This window comes from Heterodontus francisci, chromosome 15 (genome assembly GCF_036365525.1).
Source record: "Heterodontus francisci isolate sHetFra1 chromosome 15, sHetFra1.hap1, whole genome shotgun sequence".
NCBI lineage: Eukaryota > Metazoa > Chordata > Chondrichthyes > Heterodontiformes > Heterodontidae > Heterodontus > Heterodontus francisci.
The window spans coordinates 47,538,047-47,554,863 of NC_090385.1; the positions used below are offsets into that span (position 1 = coordinate 47,538,047).

Genomic DNA, 16,817 nt, shown 5'->3' on the forward strand with positions numbered 1-16,817 from the left:
TTACAGAGGCAGGGAGGGGCCAGGACATGGAAGAAATTGAAAACAAGGATGAACTTTTAGAATTGAGCAAGTTTAGGTCAGCAAGCACAGGGATGATGAGTGAATGAGATTTGGTGCGAGTTAGGACATGGACAGCAGCGTTTTGGATGACCTCAAGTTTACGGAGGATAGAATGTGGGAGACCAGCCAGGAGTGCGTTAAAACAGTCAAGTCTGGAGGTAACTATGAAATGTTATGTACAATAACAAGTGTTCAAAATATCTTGATCTAAATTTAACAGATGAGCAGTTCAGCAGCAGAAGCGCTGAGACGGAAAGAGACAGGTGATGTTACAGAGGTGGAAATAAGTGGTTTAGTGACAGAGCGGATATGTGGTTGGAAGCTCATCTCAGGATCCATTATGACACTGAAGTTGCAAACAGTCTTACCAGGGAGAGGGATGGAATTGGTGGCGAGGGGGTGGGGGTGCCAAAGACAATGGCTTTAGTCTTCACTATATTTAATGGGAGGAAATTTCCGCACATCCAGTACTGGATGTCAGATAAGCAGTCTGACAACCTTGAGACAGTGGAGGGGTTGAGGGAGGTCGTGGTGAGGTGAAACTAGGTGTTGTCAGCTTATATGTGGTAGTTGGCGTGTTTTTGTATGATGTCGCCGAGGGGCAGCATGTAGATGAGAAATAGGAGTGGTTCAAGGATAGGTCCTTGGGGGTCACTAGAGATAACTGTGTGGGAATGGGAAGCCATTGGTGGCAATTCTCTGTCTGCAATTAGAGAAGAATGGAATCAGGCAAGAGCAGTCCCATCCAGCTGGACAACGATGGAGAGGCGTTGGAGGAGGATGGTGTGATCAACTGTGTTAAAGGCTGCAGACAGGTCGAGGAGAATGAGGAGGGATAGTTTGCCTTTGTCACAGTTACATAGGACGTCATTTGTGACTTTGATAAGAGCTGTTTCAATACTGTGGCAGGGGCGGAAACCTGATTCGAGTGATGTAAACATGGAATTCCAGAAAAGATGAGCATAAATTTGGGAATTGACAACACGTTTAAGAACTTTGGAAAGGAAAGGGAGGTTGGAGATCAGGTGGTAGTTTGCAAAGACATGGGTCAATTGTTTGTTTTTGGAGGAGAGCGGTGATGGCAGATTTGAAGGAGAGGGGGACAGATCCTGAGGAGAGAGAACCATTAACAATGTCAGCTAACATGGGAGCCAAGAAGGGAAGTTGGGTGGCCAGTAGTTTAGTGGGAATAGGGTCGAGAGGAGGTGGGTCTCATGGTGAAGATGAGCTTGGAGAGGGAATGACGGGTGATAGGAGAGAAACTAGAGTGGAAACAAGTTCAGGGCTAGGGCTGGGGGAAGCCTTAGAGAAAATTTGACCTGGTGGGCTAGGGGACGGGAGGGAAGTGGCAGAGACAGCTGATTGGATGTCTCAATCTTAGTGACAAAGAAATCCATGAGCTCCTTGCACTTGTTGTTGGAGGTGAGGGTGGAAGAGATTGGAGAGGGGTTTAAGAACCTACTCCGCCATTCAATACGATCATGGCTGAATTTGGGCTTCAGTTCCACTTTCCTGCCCACTCCCCATATCCCTTGATTCCCTGCGAGACCAAAAATCTATCTATCCCAGCCTTAAATGTATTCAATGATGGAGCATCCACAACCTTCTGGGGTAGAGAATTCCAGAGATTCACAACCCTTTGAGTGTAGTAATTTCTCCTCATCTCAGTCCTGAATGATTGGCCCCTTATCCTGAGACTGTGTCCCTGTGTTTTAGATTCACTGACCAGTGGGAACAATCTCTCAGCTTCTACCCGATCAAGCCCTTTCAGAATCTTGTATGTCTCAATTAGATCAATTAGATTGCAGTAGAGAAAAAAAGCTGGGGGTTACCTATGCATTCTGGAATGATATTAAGCAGTTTTCACAGACGAGAGCAAGACCCGATAGTGTTTTTGTGGTCCAGCCAGATTTAGTGGTGAATGGCTAAACCAGTCATCTGCCATATCCATTCACGTCTGCATCCCTTAAACTTAAAGGAGCGCAGATGAGGGCCTTAAACGGGGGAACGGCTGGGGTGAGAGAGAGTGTTGGTTTTATTGGGGACCAGGGTGTCAAAGGTGGAGATGAGGGTGTGGTTAAGCAGATAGCTGGTTGTCGTGGTGAATGGAGGACCAAATGCTGGATAATTGGGAATTTGAGTGCAGTTCTAAGTGAACTGAGGGAAAGTTTTTTCCAAGGGCGGATACAGAAAGAAGTAGGGTTTGGAGGGGGAAGCAAGATGTGGTTGGAGAGCCATAGAAGGAATACATCAGAGCGTTGTCTAGTTGGACTTAAATTAACTTATAACCAGTCCTGCATTGTAACCTTCCCTAGCCCCTTTCCCTTAAAAAAAAACTGACTTTCTGTTTTACCTTCCTCTATTAACACCTAGATGGGCAGGTTATCTGTCAGGCAAGCCCCTGCGGAGTGCCTGGGATATGAGATGTTTGTTGTTTACTCAGACAGACTAAGAAAATGCCTATTGTTTTCAGTCTTCTGGGCAGCAACTTCAAAGACAAGTCCATTATAATAACGATCTTTCAACTAGTTACTCAGTCCAGTTGGGATGCATCTTAGGTTGCTGAGGGCAGCAAGGACAGAGATAGAAGAAGCTCTGACCACAGTCTTTTTCCTTCTTGGATGTAGGAATGATAGCATAGGAGTACAGGACTGCAAATGTTACACTATTATAGAAAGAAAGAGAGAGGGAGAAACTTGGTAACGACAGGCCAGTCAGTCTGTCAGTGGTGGAAAACTGCCAGAGGCTATTGTCAAGAACAAAATTAATTCTCACTTGGAGAAGCATGGGTAAATAAGGGGCAGCCAGCATGGATTTGTTAAAGGCAAATAGTGTCTGACTAAGCTAATTGAGTTCTTTGATAAAGTAATAGAGGGTTATCTTTTGATAAAGTCCCACATGGGAGATTGGCTAAGAAGGTAAGAGCCCATGGGATCCAGGGCAATTTGGCAAATTGGATCCAAAATTGGCTTAGTGGCAGGAGGCAGAGGGTGATGGTCGAGGGCTGTTTTTGCGATTGGAAGTCTGTGATCAGTGGTGTACCATAGGGATCGGTGCTGTGACCCTTGCTGTTTGTAGTGTACATTAATGATTTAGACATGAATATAGGAGGCATCAGGTGGCAGGACTATATCTCCAACACAGAAGTCCTTGAAGCGGCCAACACCCCCAGTTTATACACACTACTGAGTCAGCGGCGCTTGAGATGGCTTGGCCATGTGAGCCGCATGGAAGATGGCAGGATCCCCAAAGACACATTGTACAGCGAGCTCGCCACTGGTATCAGACCCACCGGCCGTCCATGTCTCCGTTATAAAGACGTCTGCAAACGTGACATAAAATCGTGTGACATTGATCACAAGTCGTGGGAGTCAGTTGCCAGCATTCGCCAGAGCTGGCGGGCAGCCATAAAGACAGGGCTAAATTGTGGCGAGTCGAAGAGACTTAGTAGTTGGCAGGAAAAAAGACAGAGGCGCAAGGGGAGAGCCAACTGTGCAACAGCCCCAACAAACAAATTTCTCTGCAGCACCTGTGGAAGAGCCTGTCACTCCAGAATTGGCCTTTATAGCCACTCCAGGCGCTGCTTCACAAACCACTGACCACCTCCAGGCGCGTATCCATTGTCTCTCGAGATAAGGAGGCCCAAAAGATAGGAGGTATGATCAGTAAGTTCACAGATGACGCGAAAATTGGTGGTGTATATAGTGAGGAGGAAATCTTTAGATTACAGGGAGATATAGATGGGCGGAGCAGTGGCAAATGGAATTTAATCCTGAGAAGTGTGATGGGAGGACTAACAAGGCAAGGAAATATACAATGGATGGGAGGACCCTAGGAAGTACAGAAAGTCAGAGGGACCTTGGTGTACTTGTCCATAGATCACTGAAGGCAGCAGCACAGGTAGATAAGGTGGTTAGGAAGGCATATGGGATACTTGTCTTTATTAGCCGAGGCATAGAATATAAGAGCAGGGAGGTTATAATGGAGCTATATAAAACGCAAGTTAGGCCACAGGTGAAGTACTGTGTACATTTCTGGTTGCCACACTATAGGAAGGACGTGATTGCACTGGAGATGGTGCAGATAAGATTCACCAGGATGTTGCCTGGGCTGGAGCATTTCAGCTATGAAGAGAGACTGAAAAGGCTAGGGTTGTTTTCCTTAGAGCAGAGAAGGCGGAGGGGGGACATGATTGAGGTGCACAAGGTTATGAGGGGCATCGATAGGTTAGATAGGAGGAAACTTTTTCCTTTAGCGGAGGGGTCAAGAACCAGGGGACGTAAGTTTAAGGTAAGGGGCAGGAGGTTTAGCGGAGATTTGAGGAAACATTTTTTCATCCAGAGGGTGGTTGGAATCTGGAACGCACTGCCTGAAGAGGTGGTGGGGGCAGGAACCCTCACAACATTTAAGAAGTATTTAGATGAGCATTTGAAATGCCATAGCATACAGGGCTACGGGCCAAATGCAGGAATATGGGATTAGAATATTTGGGTGCTTGATGGCCGGCACAGACACGATGGGCCGAAGGGTCTGTTTCTGTGCTGTATAACTCTATGACTCTATGAGGGTTGATGAAGTTGGTGCAGTAGATGTCTATATGCATTTGATTAACTATGACATAACAGACTTATTCGGAAAATAGAATCACGTGGGATTAAAGGAAAGGTGGAAACTTGTGTATGTAATTGGATAAGGAATAAGAGGCAGAGAGCAGTGGTGAATGGATGTTTTTCTGACTGGCGAGAAGTATGCAGTCAGTCCTCAGTGGGACGACCTTAGAACCATTGCTTTCCATGTTTTATGTTAATGACCTGGACTTGGGTAAACAAAGTATAATTTCAAAATTTGTGGATGATAAGCTTGTCAACATAGTAATTTGTGAGCATGATAGTAGCAGGCTTCAGGAGGACATAGATTGGTGAAATGGGCATACATGTGGCAGATGCAATTTAATGCTGCTAAGTGTGATTTGAAGCACTCTGGTAGAAACCACATGGAGAAGCAGTGCAATCTAAATGGTATTTTTTGAGGGGGTACATATTTACCAGTCTTTGAATGTGGCAGGGCAAGCTGAAAAACAGTTTAGAAAGCAAATGTGATTCTTGGCTTTGTAAATAGCGGGTACTGACCACAAAGACAAGGAAATCATACTTTACCATCTAAATCACTGGTAATCCTTAGTTAGTCATAGAGTCTTACAGCACAGAAACATGCCCTTCGGCCCATCGTATCTGTGCTGGCCATCAAGCACTGATCCCATTTTCCTGCTCTTGGCCCATAGCCTTGTATGCTATGGCATTTCAAGTGCTCATCTAAATACTTCTTAACTGTTGTGATGTTTCCTGCCTCCACCACCTCTTCAGGCAGTGCGTTCCAGATTCCAAAAACCCTCTGGGTGAAACTTCTTTTCCTCAAATCTCCTCTAAACCTCCTGCCCGATACCTTAAATCTATGACCCTTCCACTAAGGAAAAAAGTTTCTTCCTATCGAATCTATCAATGCCCCTCATAATTTTGTATATCTAAATCATGTTCCCCCTCAGCCTTCTCTGCTCTAAGGAAAACAACCCTAGCCTTTTCAGTCTCTCTTCATAGCTGAAACACTCCAGCCCAGGCAACATCCTGGTGAATCTCCTCTGCACCCTCTCCAGTGCAATCACATCCTTCCTATAGTGTGGTGACTAGAACTGTACACAGTACTCCAGCTGTGGCCTAACTTGCGTTTTATATAGCTCCATCATAACCTCCCTGCTCTTATATTCTATGCCTCAGCTAATAAAGGCAAGTATCCCATATGCCTTCCTAACCACCTTTTGTACCTATGCTGCTGCCTTCAGTGATCTATGGACAAGTACACCAAGGTCCCTCTGACTCTCTGTACTTCCTAGGGTCCTCCCATCCATTGTATATTCCATTGCCTTGTTAGTCCTCCCAAAATGCATCACCTCACACTTCTCAGGATTAAATTCCATTTGCCACAGCTCCACCCATCTTACCAGCCCATCTATATTGTCCTGTAATCTAAGGCTTTCCTCCTCACTATTTACGACACCACCAATTTTCGTGTCATCTGTGAACTTACTGATCATACCTCCTATATTCATGTCTAAATCATTAATGTACACTACAAACAGCAAGGGTCCCAGCACCGATCACTGCGGTACACCACTGGTCACAGGCTTCCAATTGCAGAAACAACCCTCGACCATCACCCTCTGCCTCCTGCCACTAAGCCAATTTTGGATCCAATTTGCCAAATTGCCCTGGATCCCATGGGCTCTTACCTTCTTAACCAATCTCCCATGCGGGACCTTATCAAAAACCTTACTGAAGTCCATGTAGATGACATCAACTGCTTTACCCTCATCTACACATCTAGTCACCTCCTCGAAAAATTCAATCAAGTTAGTTAGACACGATCTCCCCCTGACAAAGCCATGCTGACTATCCCTGATTAATCCCTGCTTCTCCAAGTGGAGATTTATCCTGTCCCTCAGAATTTTTTTCCAATAGTTTCCCAACCACTGATGTTAGACTCACCGGCCTGTAATTACCTGGTTTATCCTTGCTGCCCTTCTTGAATAATGGTACCACATTTGCTGTCTTCCAGTTTTCTGGTACCTCTCCTGCGGCCAGAGAGGATTTGAAAATTTGTGTCAGAGCCCCTGCTATCTCCTCCCTTGCCTCACATAACAACCTGGGATACATCTCATCTGGGCCTGGGGATTTATCCACTTTTAAGCCCGCTAAAACAGCTAATACTTCCTCCCTTTTTGAGGTTGGAGTACTGTGTACAATTCTGGATGCCAAACTTTAGGAAGGATGTCAAGGTCGTAGAAGAGAGTACAAAAGATTTTTACCAGGATGATAGCAGGGATGAAGGACTTGAGTTACATAGAGAGATTGGAGAAGTTGTGATTGCTGTCCTTAGTTAAGGGGAATCCTGATCGAGGTATTCAAAATTGTGAGGGATTTTGATAGAGGAAGTAAGGAGAAACTGTTTCCTCTGCCAAATGGGTCGATGAACAAAGGTAAGATTTTTAATTGGCAAAGGATCTATAGGGAAAATGAGAAATTTCTTCAGAGGGTTGTTGAGATCTGGAATGCACTGTCAAAAAGGCTTATGAAAATAAGGACTTTCAAAAGGCAACTGGACATGTAATTGAAGAGGACTAATTTGCAGGGTTTTGGCAAAAAAGCTGAAGTGTTAGACTATATTGGACAGCTCTTTCAAAGAGCTGGCATAGGTATGATGGACCGAATGGCCTCCTGTGTTGCAAGACTTTGATATCTTTTCTAAAAATAAATACTTGTGTGAATAAACATTGCATAAAAACCCAACACTTAAGTGTAGCACTTTTCCAAATACTTTGTAAAAAAAAACAAACGATTTCATAACAAGATACCCCCACTGTGTTTATATGGCTCTTAGGTGCAGATCACGGTGGTATATATTCTGTGGTTATAAGGCTCCATTGTAATTTTTGCTCTTGTTATAATGCTCTCCATTATAATTAGTTTTGCTAAAGGGCTCTCAGCTATAACCCTTGCTGTGTAATAAAGCTTTCAGCAATAACCCTTGCTGTGTTATAAGACTCTTAGTTATAATGCTTGCTGTGTTATAATGTTCTTGATTGTAACTCATGCTGAGTTATGCTTTTGGTTATTACCCTTGCTGTGTTTATAAGGTTCTTAACTATAACTCTCTGTCGTATAGTCTTTGAGTTATAAATACTCTTCATTGCAGTACTGAGGAAGTGCTACACTGTCATTGGTACAGTTTTTTAGATGGCATATTAAATCTATTTGCCCTTTCATGTGGGCATAAAAAATCTCATGGCACTGCGAAGAAAAGCAGATGTCTTGGCCAGCATTTCTTTCAATGAACGTCACTAAAACAGATGAACTGGTAATTTGTCCGACCTCTGTTATGGAACTTTGCTGTGTGCAAATTGCCTGCCATGTTTGCCTACATCACAACAATGACTACATTCAAAAGTACTTCGTTGGCTGTAAAGCTTTTTGGGATGTCCTGAGGTTGTGAAAGATGCTGTGTAAATGCTCTTTCTTTAATGCTATGTTTTAAGGATACAGCTGCAGCTAGGATTCAGTCGGTGACTTTTTCCCATGTCCTTTTATGATGTCTTGGATATTTACTATAACATGCAATTTGCTGTCATACATACATTGCATCTTATTGTGCTCATCATTCAGGAAGCACATTCAGGGCAGTGTAAAGTCAGTGTGTTGAAAAGTGCAATCACTGATGCAATAATAACATACAATACCTGGAGCAGTATTTAGCCACCAAGCTTTCCAGCATCTAACAGGGAACTTTTCTTTGTATTGGCACAATATTTAAACTTTATCTCAGTGGTAGATATATTGGGAGAGCCTGAGTTAGTCCAAGGGCTGACTGTAAAAATGCTTAATTCCCAATTAGATATGAGCATTTTCATATCTGGTTGCTGTACCAGAAACAGAAAGAAATGTGACTATAAGCATTCCCAAGCAAATGATCTTGGGCGGACAGATGGTGAGTACTCCTCTTTTAGCTGTTGATAAATGAAGTTTGAAATTGAAAAACCTCTGTCTCGTACCAAAACAGTGTTGTATGTCATACTTATTGTTTCTGTAATATAAACCCATAGCAAGGTCATCTACTGCCTTTGGTTAGCATCAATTTACTTAGACAATAATGAGTGTTCGACCTCTCTAGAAGACACTGCTAACTGATTGGAGGTTGATTGTTGCAAGGTTTGCTTAACTGTGGTGGCAATGCTGATTGTTCCATTTCCTACAAGACTTGGCCAGCTTTGCTGCTGGAACTGGTTACAGTTTGACTAGCTATGATGCTGTGGTTGATCAGTAAGGTTTGACTAACTGGTGGTGGAGCTGATTGGTACACAACTCATCTAGCTGTGGTGCAGTGACAGATTGGTATGAGCTTTGAGTAACTATAATGCTATAGCTGATCAGTACAATGGTTGGCGTTGCTAATTTATTTGGCCGTGCCTTCAGCTGCCTCAGCTCTAAGCTCTGGAATTCCCTCTCTCAACCTCTCACTCGTTTTTAATTTGCTATGTAAAACCCACCTCTGACGAAGGATTTGTCCTAAAATCTCCTTATGTGGCTTAATATCAAATTTTGTTTGATGCTTCTGTGAAGTGTCTTGGGATCTTTTTACTACTTTAGAGGCACTATATAACTGCAAGGTGCTGTATGTTCTTTTATTTTGCTGAATTGTATTCCTCTGATGTGGATTTTCTTCACAGAAACAACATCCAGTCCTGAAGGCTTTATGGTCTTTATGCAAAAGCCAGAAAGAATTGCATTTATATCGAACCTTAGCGTGTTTACCCGATACATCTCAAAAGTCCTTCACATACAATGAATTTCTTTGAAGTGCAGTGACACTGTCGTGTAAACAAATGTAGCAAAAGTGAATGAGCGGCAAAATAAAACTTTAGGCAACCAGAGAGCCATGAACATGGAGGGGGAAATTAGAGGTCTGAAGAGGGTAACAAGTGTTGGATTGGAGGGAAGGGGCCTTGAATTAGGGGTCTGTGGGCTGTCGCCAAGAAATGTTGTAGGCTTCTGTGCTAGGGGTATGGAGAGACCAGGAAGGAAAAAAGGAAATACGACAATTACCTCACTGTTAGTTTAATTTTAGTAAAATAATGTTGGCTTTGCATGAAACTACTGAGACTTTCCAAGTGAGATTCCCTTAAAAGTTGACTGCAACTTCCCTTCTCCCAACAGCTGTTGTAAATAAAAATAAGTTACTGGTGTCAGAATCTGATGTTGCTCCTCCCTCTCCGGCCAGTGCATCTCGACTGGTGGCTGTGGATAAGTTTAGGCAGTTTCCTGGTGATCATGGTCAGGACTATTTTAGCTGCCTGGCTATCAGTAGGAGCTTTTGAAAATAATTTAAAAAAAAATAATTTAAAAATCTAATCGTGTTGCCAGAAGAACTCAAGTGACTATAATAGCTTCAAATCCATGCTCACAGGTGCACAACAACCCACTACCTCACAGTGGCAAGAGGGTTTGATACAGTCTGATACAATCTGCCTGACACTAGATTTTATGAATAGTCAATGCTGAAGGAGTGGTTGATCTTCATGCCCAAATTCCTGACATGCACTCCTAATGAACAAAGCTTCACACCAGAACAGGAATTTATAAAATCTATCCCTACCTATCATCTCTTCTCAAACTGGCTGCTAGATCTATGGGCATGGAGTGTGATGAGGGTTTGGAGGATCAGAATCGATGTTCTATTAGCCAGAATAATCTGATTATTCAGCTCCAGCAGTTTTTGGAGGGGACTGAAAATTTCTGCTTGTTCAGTACTGGATGTCGGACAAGCAGTGTGACCAATCGAGGCAGTGAAGGGGTAGAGGTGGTGGTAAAGTAAGGCTGGTGTCATCAGCCCACATGTGGAATCTAATGTGTTTTTTTGCTGGTGTCACCAAGGAGCAGCATGTAGATGAGAAATAGGAGAAGGACCAGGATAGGCCCTTGTGGTCTCCAGAGGTAATGATGCAGGAGCAGGGAGCAACGCCACAGCCCAAAATCAACTTGCTGGGATTTGTTAATGCTGACCACTCAAGGTCAAAAACACTAGCTTTAGCAGATACCGACAAGTTTACTTTGGAATATAGCCAGCTTATTGCAAGTTTGCATCTATAATGCACGTCTTCCACAATATCAAAACATCTTTATTTTCTGTTTCTATCCTGTCCTGTGGTGCCTACATAACTAAGATTGGAAACCAAGTCCCAATATAGGACTGGTTGGTAACCTGTGTCATCATTCCACTCCCTAGTCCATTATGTCACTCAGTTCATATTGCTTCAATTCTGCTGCAAAACCATAATTCTTTTTTTTATAGAGTACAGTCGCTTTGAGTCTAAAATCCATGACCTTCGGGAACAGATGATGAATAGCAGTATGAGCTCCGGATCTGGCTCCCTGCGGACCAGTGAGAAACGCTCGCTTTATGTCCGGTAAGTTTGGTGTACAGGTGAGGAGATAGTTCATTTCCCCTTGAATATACTCAAAGAATCTCAGTTAGCAAGAGGTGATACAGTAAACAGTAATGTAATCAAAAACCAGGCTAACTGGTCATTTATCTCCTGTTTGAGTTGTTGCTGTCATAGATTGCTGCACTTAGCGCCATAATGACGGGTATTACACTTCAGAAGTAATTTGCTGTATCAGGGCTTTGATGTGATCAGGTGTTGCGTAAATGAAAATATTATTCTATTTTTAAACAAGCTAAACTCTTTTCAGTAGAGTCTCAATTAATTTTATCAGCTTACACTCACACCAGTCTCCAGAAGGGGAAGCTAGATCTGAACTTGTTGGAATATCTGAGGAATGGCTGTAATCTGACTCTTTGCCATGTTAATGATTTGGGTTTATTAGCTTCAGCCTCTTCATCTGAGAAATCTAGGTTTTATAAGAGCATTTAAAAAAAAAATTTACATTGGGTATGTGCAGCTTCCAGGACAAAATACAGGATTAATGTGCACTGATTAAATAGCCAATTAAATAGTGGGAAGACCAAAGTCATTCTCTTCGGTCCCTGTCTAAATCTTTGTTCACTAACCAGATTCCATCCCTCTCTTGGACTTCTGTTGAACCAGAATGTTTGCAACCCTTGCTATCCTAGTTGACCCCATATCCTTGCCATCACCAAGACCACCAATTTCTACCTGTAACATCACCTTCTCTGGCCCTGCCTCAACTCATATTAAAAGTATGTAGTTACATAATATTTACTGCACAGAAACATGTCATATGGCCCAACAGGTCCATGCAGGAGTTTATGCTCCACATGACCCTCTTCTCGCTCTTTATCTAACTCCATCAACATATCCTTCTATTCCTTTCTACCTTGTGTGTTAATCTAGTTTCCCCATTTATTGGTATTTATCTTAACTACTCGTTGTGGTAGCAAGTTCCACATCCTAATCACTGGGTAAAGAAGTTTTACTTTAATTCCCTATTGGATTTATTAATAACTCTTATATTTATGGCCCCGAGTTCTGATCTGCCCCTGCAATTTGAAACCTCTACATCAACCTACCAAACCTTTTTAAATCTTAAAGACCTCTATCAGGTCACCTCTCAGACATTTCTAGAGAAAAGAGCCCAGCCTGTTCATTCTTTCCTAATGGGTATAACCTCTCACTTCTGGTACTTACTTAGCAAATCTTTTTGCACCTTCTCCCATGCCTCTATCCTTTTTTTATGCTATTGAGACCTGAACTATTCAGAGTTTTCCAAGTGTAGTTTAATCCAGGTTCAATCTAGTGCTGCGAGACCCCTTGGGGACGAGCGACCATAATATGATAGAATTCTTCATCAAGATGGAGAGTGACGTAGTTGATTCTGAGACAAGGGTCCTGAATTTTAGTAAACTACGAAGGTTTGAGGCGCGAGTTGGCCATGACTGATTGGGAAACGTTACTTAAAGGGATGACGGTGGATAGGCAATGGCAAACATTTAAAGAGCGCATGGATGAACTGCAACAATTGCTTATCCCTGTCTGGCGCAAAAGTAAAATGGAAAGGTAGCCAAACCATGGCTTACAAGGGAAATCAGAGATAGCATTAGATCCAAGGAAGAGGCATATAAATTTGCCAGGAAAAACAACAGACCTGAGGATTGGGAGCAGTTTAGAATTCAGCAAAGGAGAACCAAGGGATTGATTAAGAAGGGGAAAATAGAGTACGAGAGCAATCTTGCGGGGAACATAAAAACTGACTGTAAAAGTTTCTATAGGTATATGAAGAGAAAAAGATTGGTGAAGACAAATGTAGGTCCCTTACAGTCAGAAACTGGGGAATTTATGATGGGGAATAAAGAAATGGCTGACCAAATAAATGCATACTTTGGTTCTGTCCTCAGCAAGGAGGACACAAATATCATACCAGAAATGTTGGGGAACACAGGGCTTAATGAGAGAGAGGAACTGAAAGAAATCAGTATTAGTAGAGAAATGGTGTTGGGGAAATTGATGGGATTGAAGGCTGATAAGTCCCCAGGGCCTGATGGTATGTATCCCAGAGTACTTAAGGAAGTGGTCCTAGAAATAGTGGATGCATTGGTGGTCATCATCTAAGATTCTATAGACTATGGAACAGTTCCTACAGATTGGAGGGTAGCTAATGTAACCCCACTATTTAAAAAGGGAGGTAGAGAGAAAACAGGGAATTATAGACCAGTCAGCCTGACTTCGGTAGTGGGGAAAATTCTAGAGTCCATTATCAAAGATTTTATAGCAGAGCACTTAGAGAACAGTGGTAGAATCGGGCAGAGTCAGCATGGATTTACGTAAGGGAAATCATGCTTGGCAAATCTACTAGAATTCTTCGAGGATGTATCTAGTAGAGTTGATGAAGGGGAGCCAGTGGATGTGGTTTATTTGGACTTTCAGAAGGCTTTCGACGAAGTCCCACATATTAGATTAGCATGTAAAATTAAAGCGCATGGGATTGGGGGTAGTGTATTGCGATGGATAGAAAATTAGTTGGCGGACAGGAAACAAAGAGTAGGGATAAATGGGTCTTTTTCTGAATGGCAGGCAGTGACTAGTGGGGTACTACAGGGATCGGTGCTAGGGCCCCAACTATTCACAATATACATTAATGATTTAGATGAGGGAACTAAATGTAATATCTCCAAATTTGCAGATGACACAAAACTGGGTGGGAGGGTGAGTTGTGAGGAGGATGCACAGAGGCTTCAGGGTGATTTGGACAAGTTGAGTGAGTGGGCTAATGCATGGCAGATGCAGTATAATGTGGATAAATGTGAGGTTATCCACTTTGGTAGCAAAAACAGGAAGGCAGATTATAATCTGAATGGCTATAAACTGAGGGAGGAGAATATGCAACGAGACCTGGGTGTTCTCGTACACCAGTCGCTGAAGGTAAGCATGCAGGTGCAACAGCCGGTAAAAAAGGCAAATGGTATGTTGGCCTTCATAGCGAGAGGATTCGAGTACAGGAGCAGGGATGTCTTGCTGCAATTAATCAGGGCCTTGGTGAGGCCACACCTGAAATAATGTGTGCAGTTTTGGTCTCCTTATCTGAGGAAGGATGTTCTTGCTATCGAGGGAGTGCAGCGAAGGTTTACCAGACTGATTCCTGGGATGGTGGGACTGACGTATGAGAAGAGATTGAGTCAGTTAGGATTATATTCGATGGAGTTCAGAAGAGTGAGGGGGGATCTCATAGAAACCTATAAAATTCTAACAGGACTTGACAGGGTAGATGCAGGAAGGATGTTCCGATGGTGGGGAGTCCAGAACCAGGGGTCATAGTCGAAGGATACGGGGTAAACCTTTTAGGACTGAGATGTGGAGAAATTTCTTCACCCAGAGAGTGGTGAGCCTGTGGAATTTGCTACCACAGAAAGCAGTTGAGGCCAAAACATTGTATGTTTTCAAGAAGGAGTTAGATATAGCTCTTGGGTCAAAAGGGATAAAAGGGTATGGGGTGAAAGCGGGAACAGGCTACTGAGTTGGATGATCAGCCATGATCATAATGAATGGCGGAGAAGGCTGGAAGGGCCTACTCCTGCTCCTATTTTCTATGTTTCTATACAAGATTAACATAACATCTCTGCCTTTTCATTCTATCGCTCTGAAAATTAACCTCAGTGCTTAGTTTCCCCTTTTTTAAGGCCTTATTAACCTGCATTGCTAATTTTCATGATTTGTTTATCTGTACCCTCTGTGCTCCTCTACTCCATTTAAATACTTATTTTACAAAGAGGATGAAGCCTTATTCGTCCTACCAATATGTACCACCTAACATTTATTTATATTGAAGTTCATTTGCTAATTATATGCCCATTCTACAAGTTTATTGGTGTCATTTTTACTTTGTTACAGCCCTCCTCTGTATTACCTATAATGTGGTGAACAACAATGGTCTCCGGACTGATCCCACCTTTTTCCAGCCTGAGTAACTACCTTTGACCCCTGCTCTCTGTTTCAGTTTTGTAGCCAGCATCTAACCGTTCTGCTACTTGTCCCTGACTCCACATGTCTGACCTTAGTCATGACTATTATTTGTAACCTTTTATCAAGAGTTTTTTGAAAATCCAAACATATTACGTCTATTGCTACCCTTGTATTTACCCTTATTGTCTACTCTTTCTGTTACTTCTTCAAAGAATTCAATAAGGTTGGTCAAGCATGACCTCCCATTTGAAATCCGCGCTGATTATTCTTTATTACATGTTTCTAGAAGTTTTTTTATTGCATCTGTCAGTAATAATTCCATTATTTTTCCTACCACTGACGTTGAGATAATTGGTCTATAGTTCCTTGGACTTGTTCTATCTCCCTTTTTAAACATAGAATCACATTAGCTGTTCACCAGTCCTGTTGCACCATTCCCTGTTCTAATGAATTCTTTATATGTAAGTAATGGTGCTTCTGCTATCTCTTCCCTAACTTTTAATATGCACAAATGCAATCCATCTGAAGTTTGATTAATTTATCAATTATCTCCCTCCTTTCTATCTTTAAATGTTGTATCTTTTTTGATCTCTTCTAATGTCATGCTCAACCATGTTGGTCTCCTGTTAAATACTGAGGCAAAGTAATTGCTTAATGTTTCTGCCATTTTGCTGTCATTACCTCAGAGTTTATCATGTGTATCCCTTAGTGCCCTATCTTGATTTATGTGTCTATAGAATGATTTACAATCTCTTTTTATATTATTTTGATTTAATTTTGTAGTTTCTTGTTGCTTGCTTGTTTTTTGACTTAATCTTTTCATATTTCCTTGTGGCAACCTCTATTTTGTTGTCTACGTACTTAGTGTCTGCCTTTTCATTAGTATCAATTTTGCCTTGATTCCTCATTCATTTATGATGTGTCATTGCTGTTAGGTTTGTTCTTGCTTTTTAGTGCGATATCTTTCTCCCAGGCTCTCTAATCATTATTTTAAATGTTTCCTAACGCTGTTCTAATTCTTCATCTGTACTTTTTTCCAATTTATTTTCCCTGGTTCCATACAGAGCCCTTTAAAATCAGCTATTTTTTCCAATTTATTATTGGCTTAGGCTTATGTCTTATGTCTTTCTCAATCTTAAATCTTATTGTTATTGCTGATGCCTAGATGGTCTATGCTTATTTCTCTTATCCAGCAGTGCTCCCTGTCTTGGGCCTTTTTCCTATTGGGCAAGAAAGGAGTCCTACACACAATGTAAAAACTCCTCTCCCTGTACAGCTTTCGCTACAACTTCTGGCCAGTTTATCTGGGGGTGGTGGCGTCACAGGGCAGTTAAAATCTCCCATGATTAATGGTCTATGTCCGTTATTTCACCTACTTTCCACGATTAGGTGTTGTGTAGAAAGTATGCCCCTATTAGCGTGACTGATCCCTTTTCTTTTTTCAATCCACATGGATTCTGTTTCTGTCCTTCTCTTTGATATGTCCTTTTTTCAACTGCCATTATGTTATGTCGAATGAGTACAGCTACCCTAACTCCTTCCTTCCCTATACTTTAATTGTTTTAACCTGAAGTATTTAGTTGCCAGTCATGTTCTTTATGTAGCCATGTTTCAGTTATTCCTACTACATCCAGTTCCTTTCTAGGGATTATTGCCCCTTGTTCCCCTGTTTTATTTTGGAATCCATGTATATTGCTGTACAGGCAGTTTAATTTTTCTTTAACAGTTGTTTCTTTTTGCTTTATTTTGACCAGTCCTTTATATTTCTGATTTA

At 42.1% G+C, this 16,817-nt stretch overlaps 1 protein-coding gene across 1 annotated transcript in view; it reads left to right on the top strand.

Annotated features, from left to right (window-relative positions):
- The window catches only part of LOC137377412 (disks large homolog 3-like), a 550,827-nt gene that overhangs the window by 476,094 nt on the left and 57,916 nt on the right, over positions 1-16,817 (top strand). Inside the window, exon 25 of the mRNA XM_068046991.1 lies at positions 10,957-11,071. Coding sequence (XP_067903092.1) covers positions 10,957-11,071 — 115 coding nt within the window. The remainder of the gene's footprint in view (positions 1-10,956; positions 11,072-16,817) is intronic.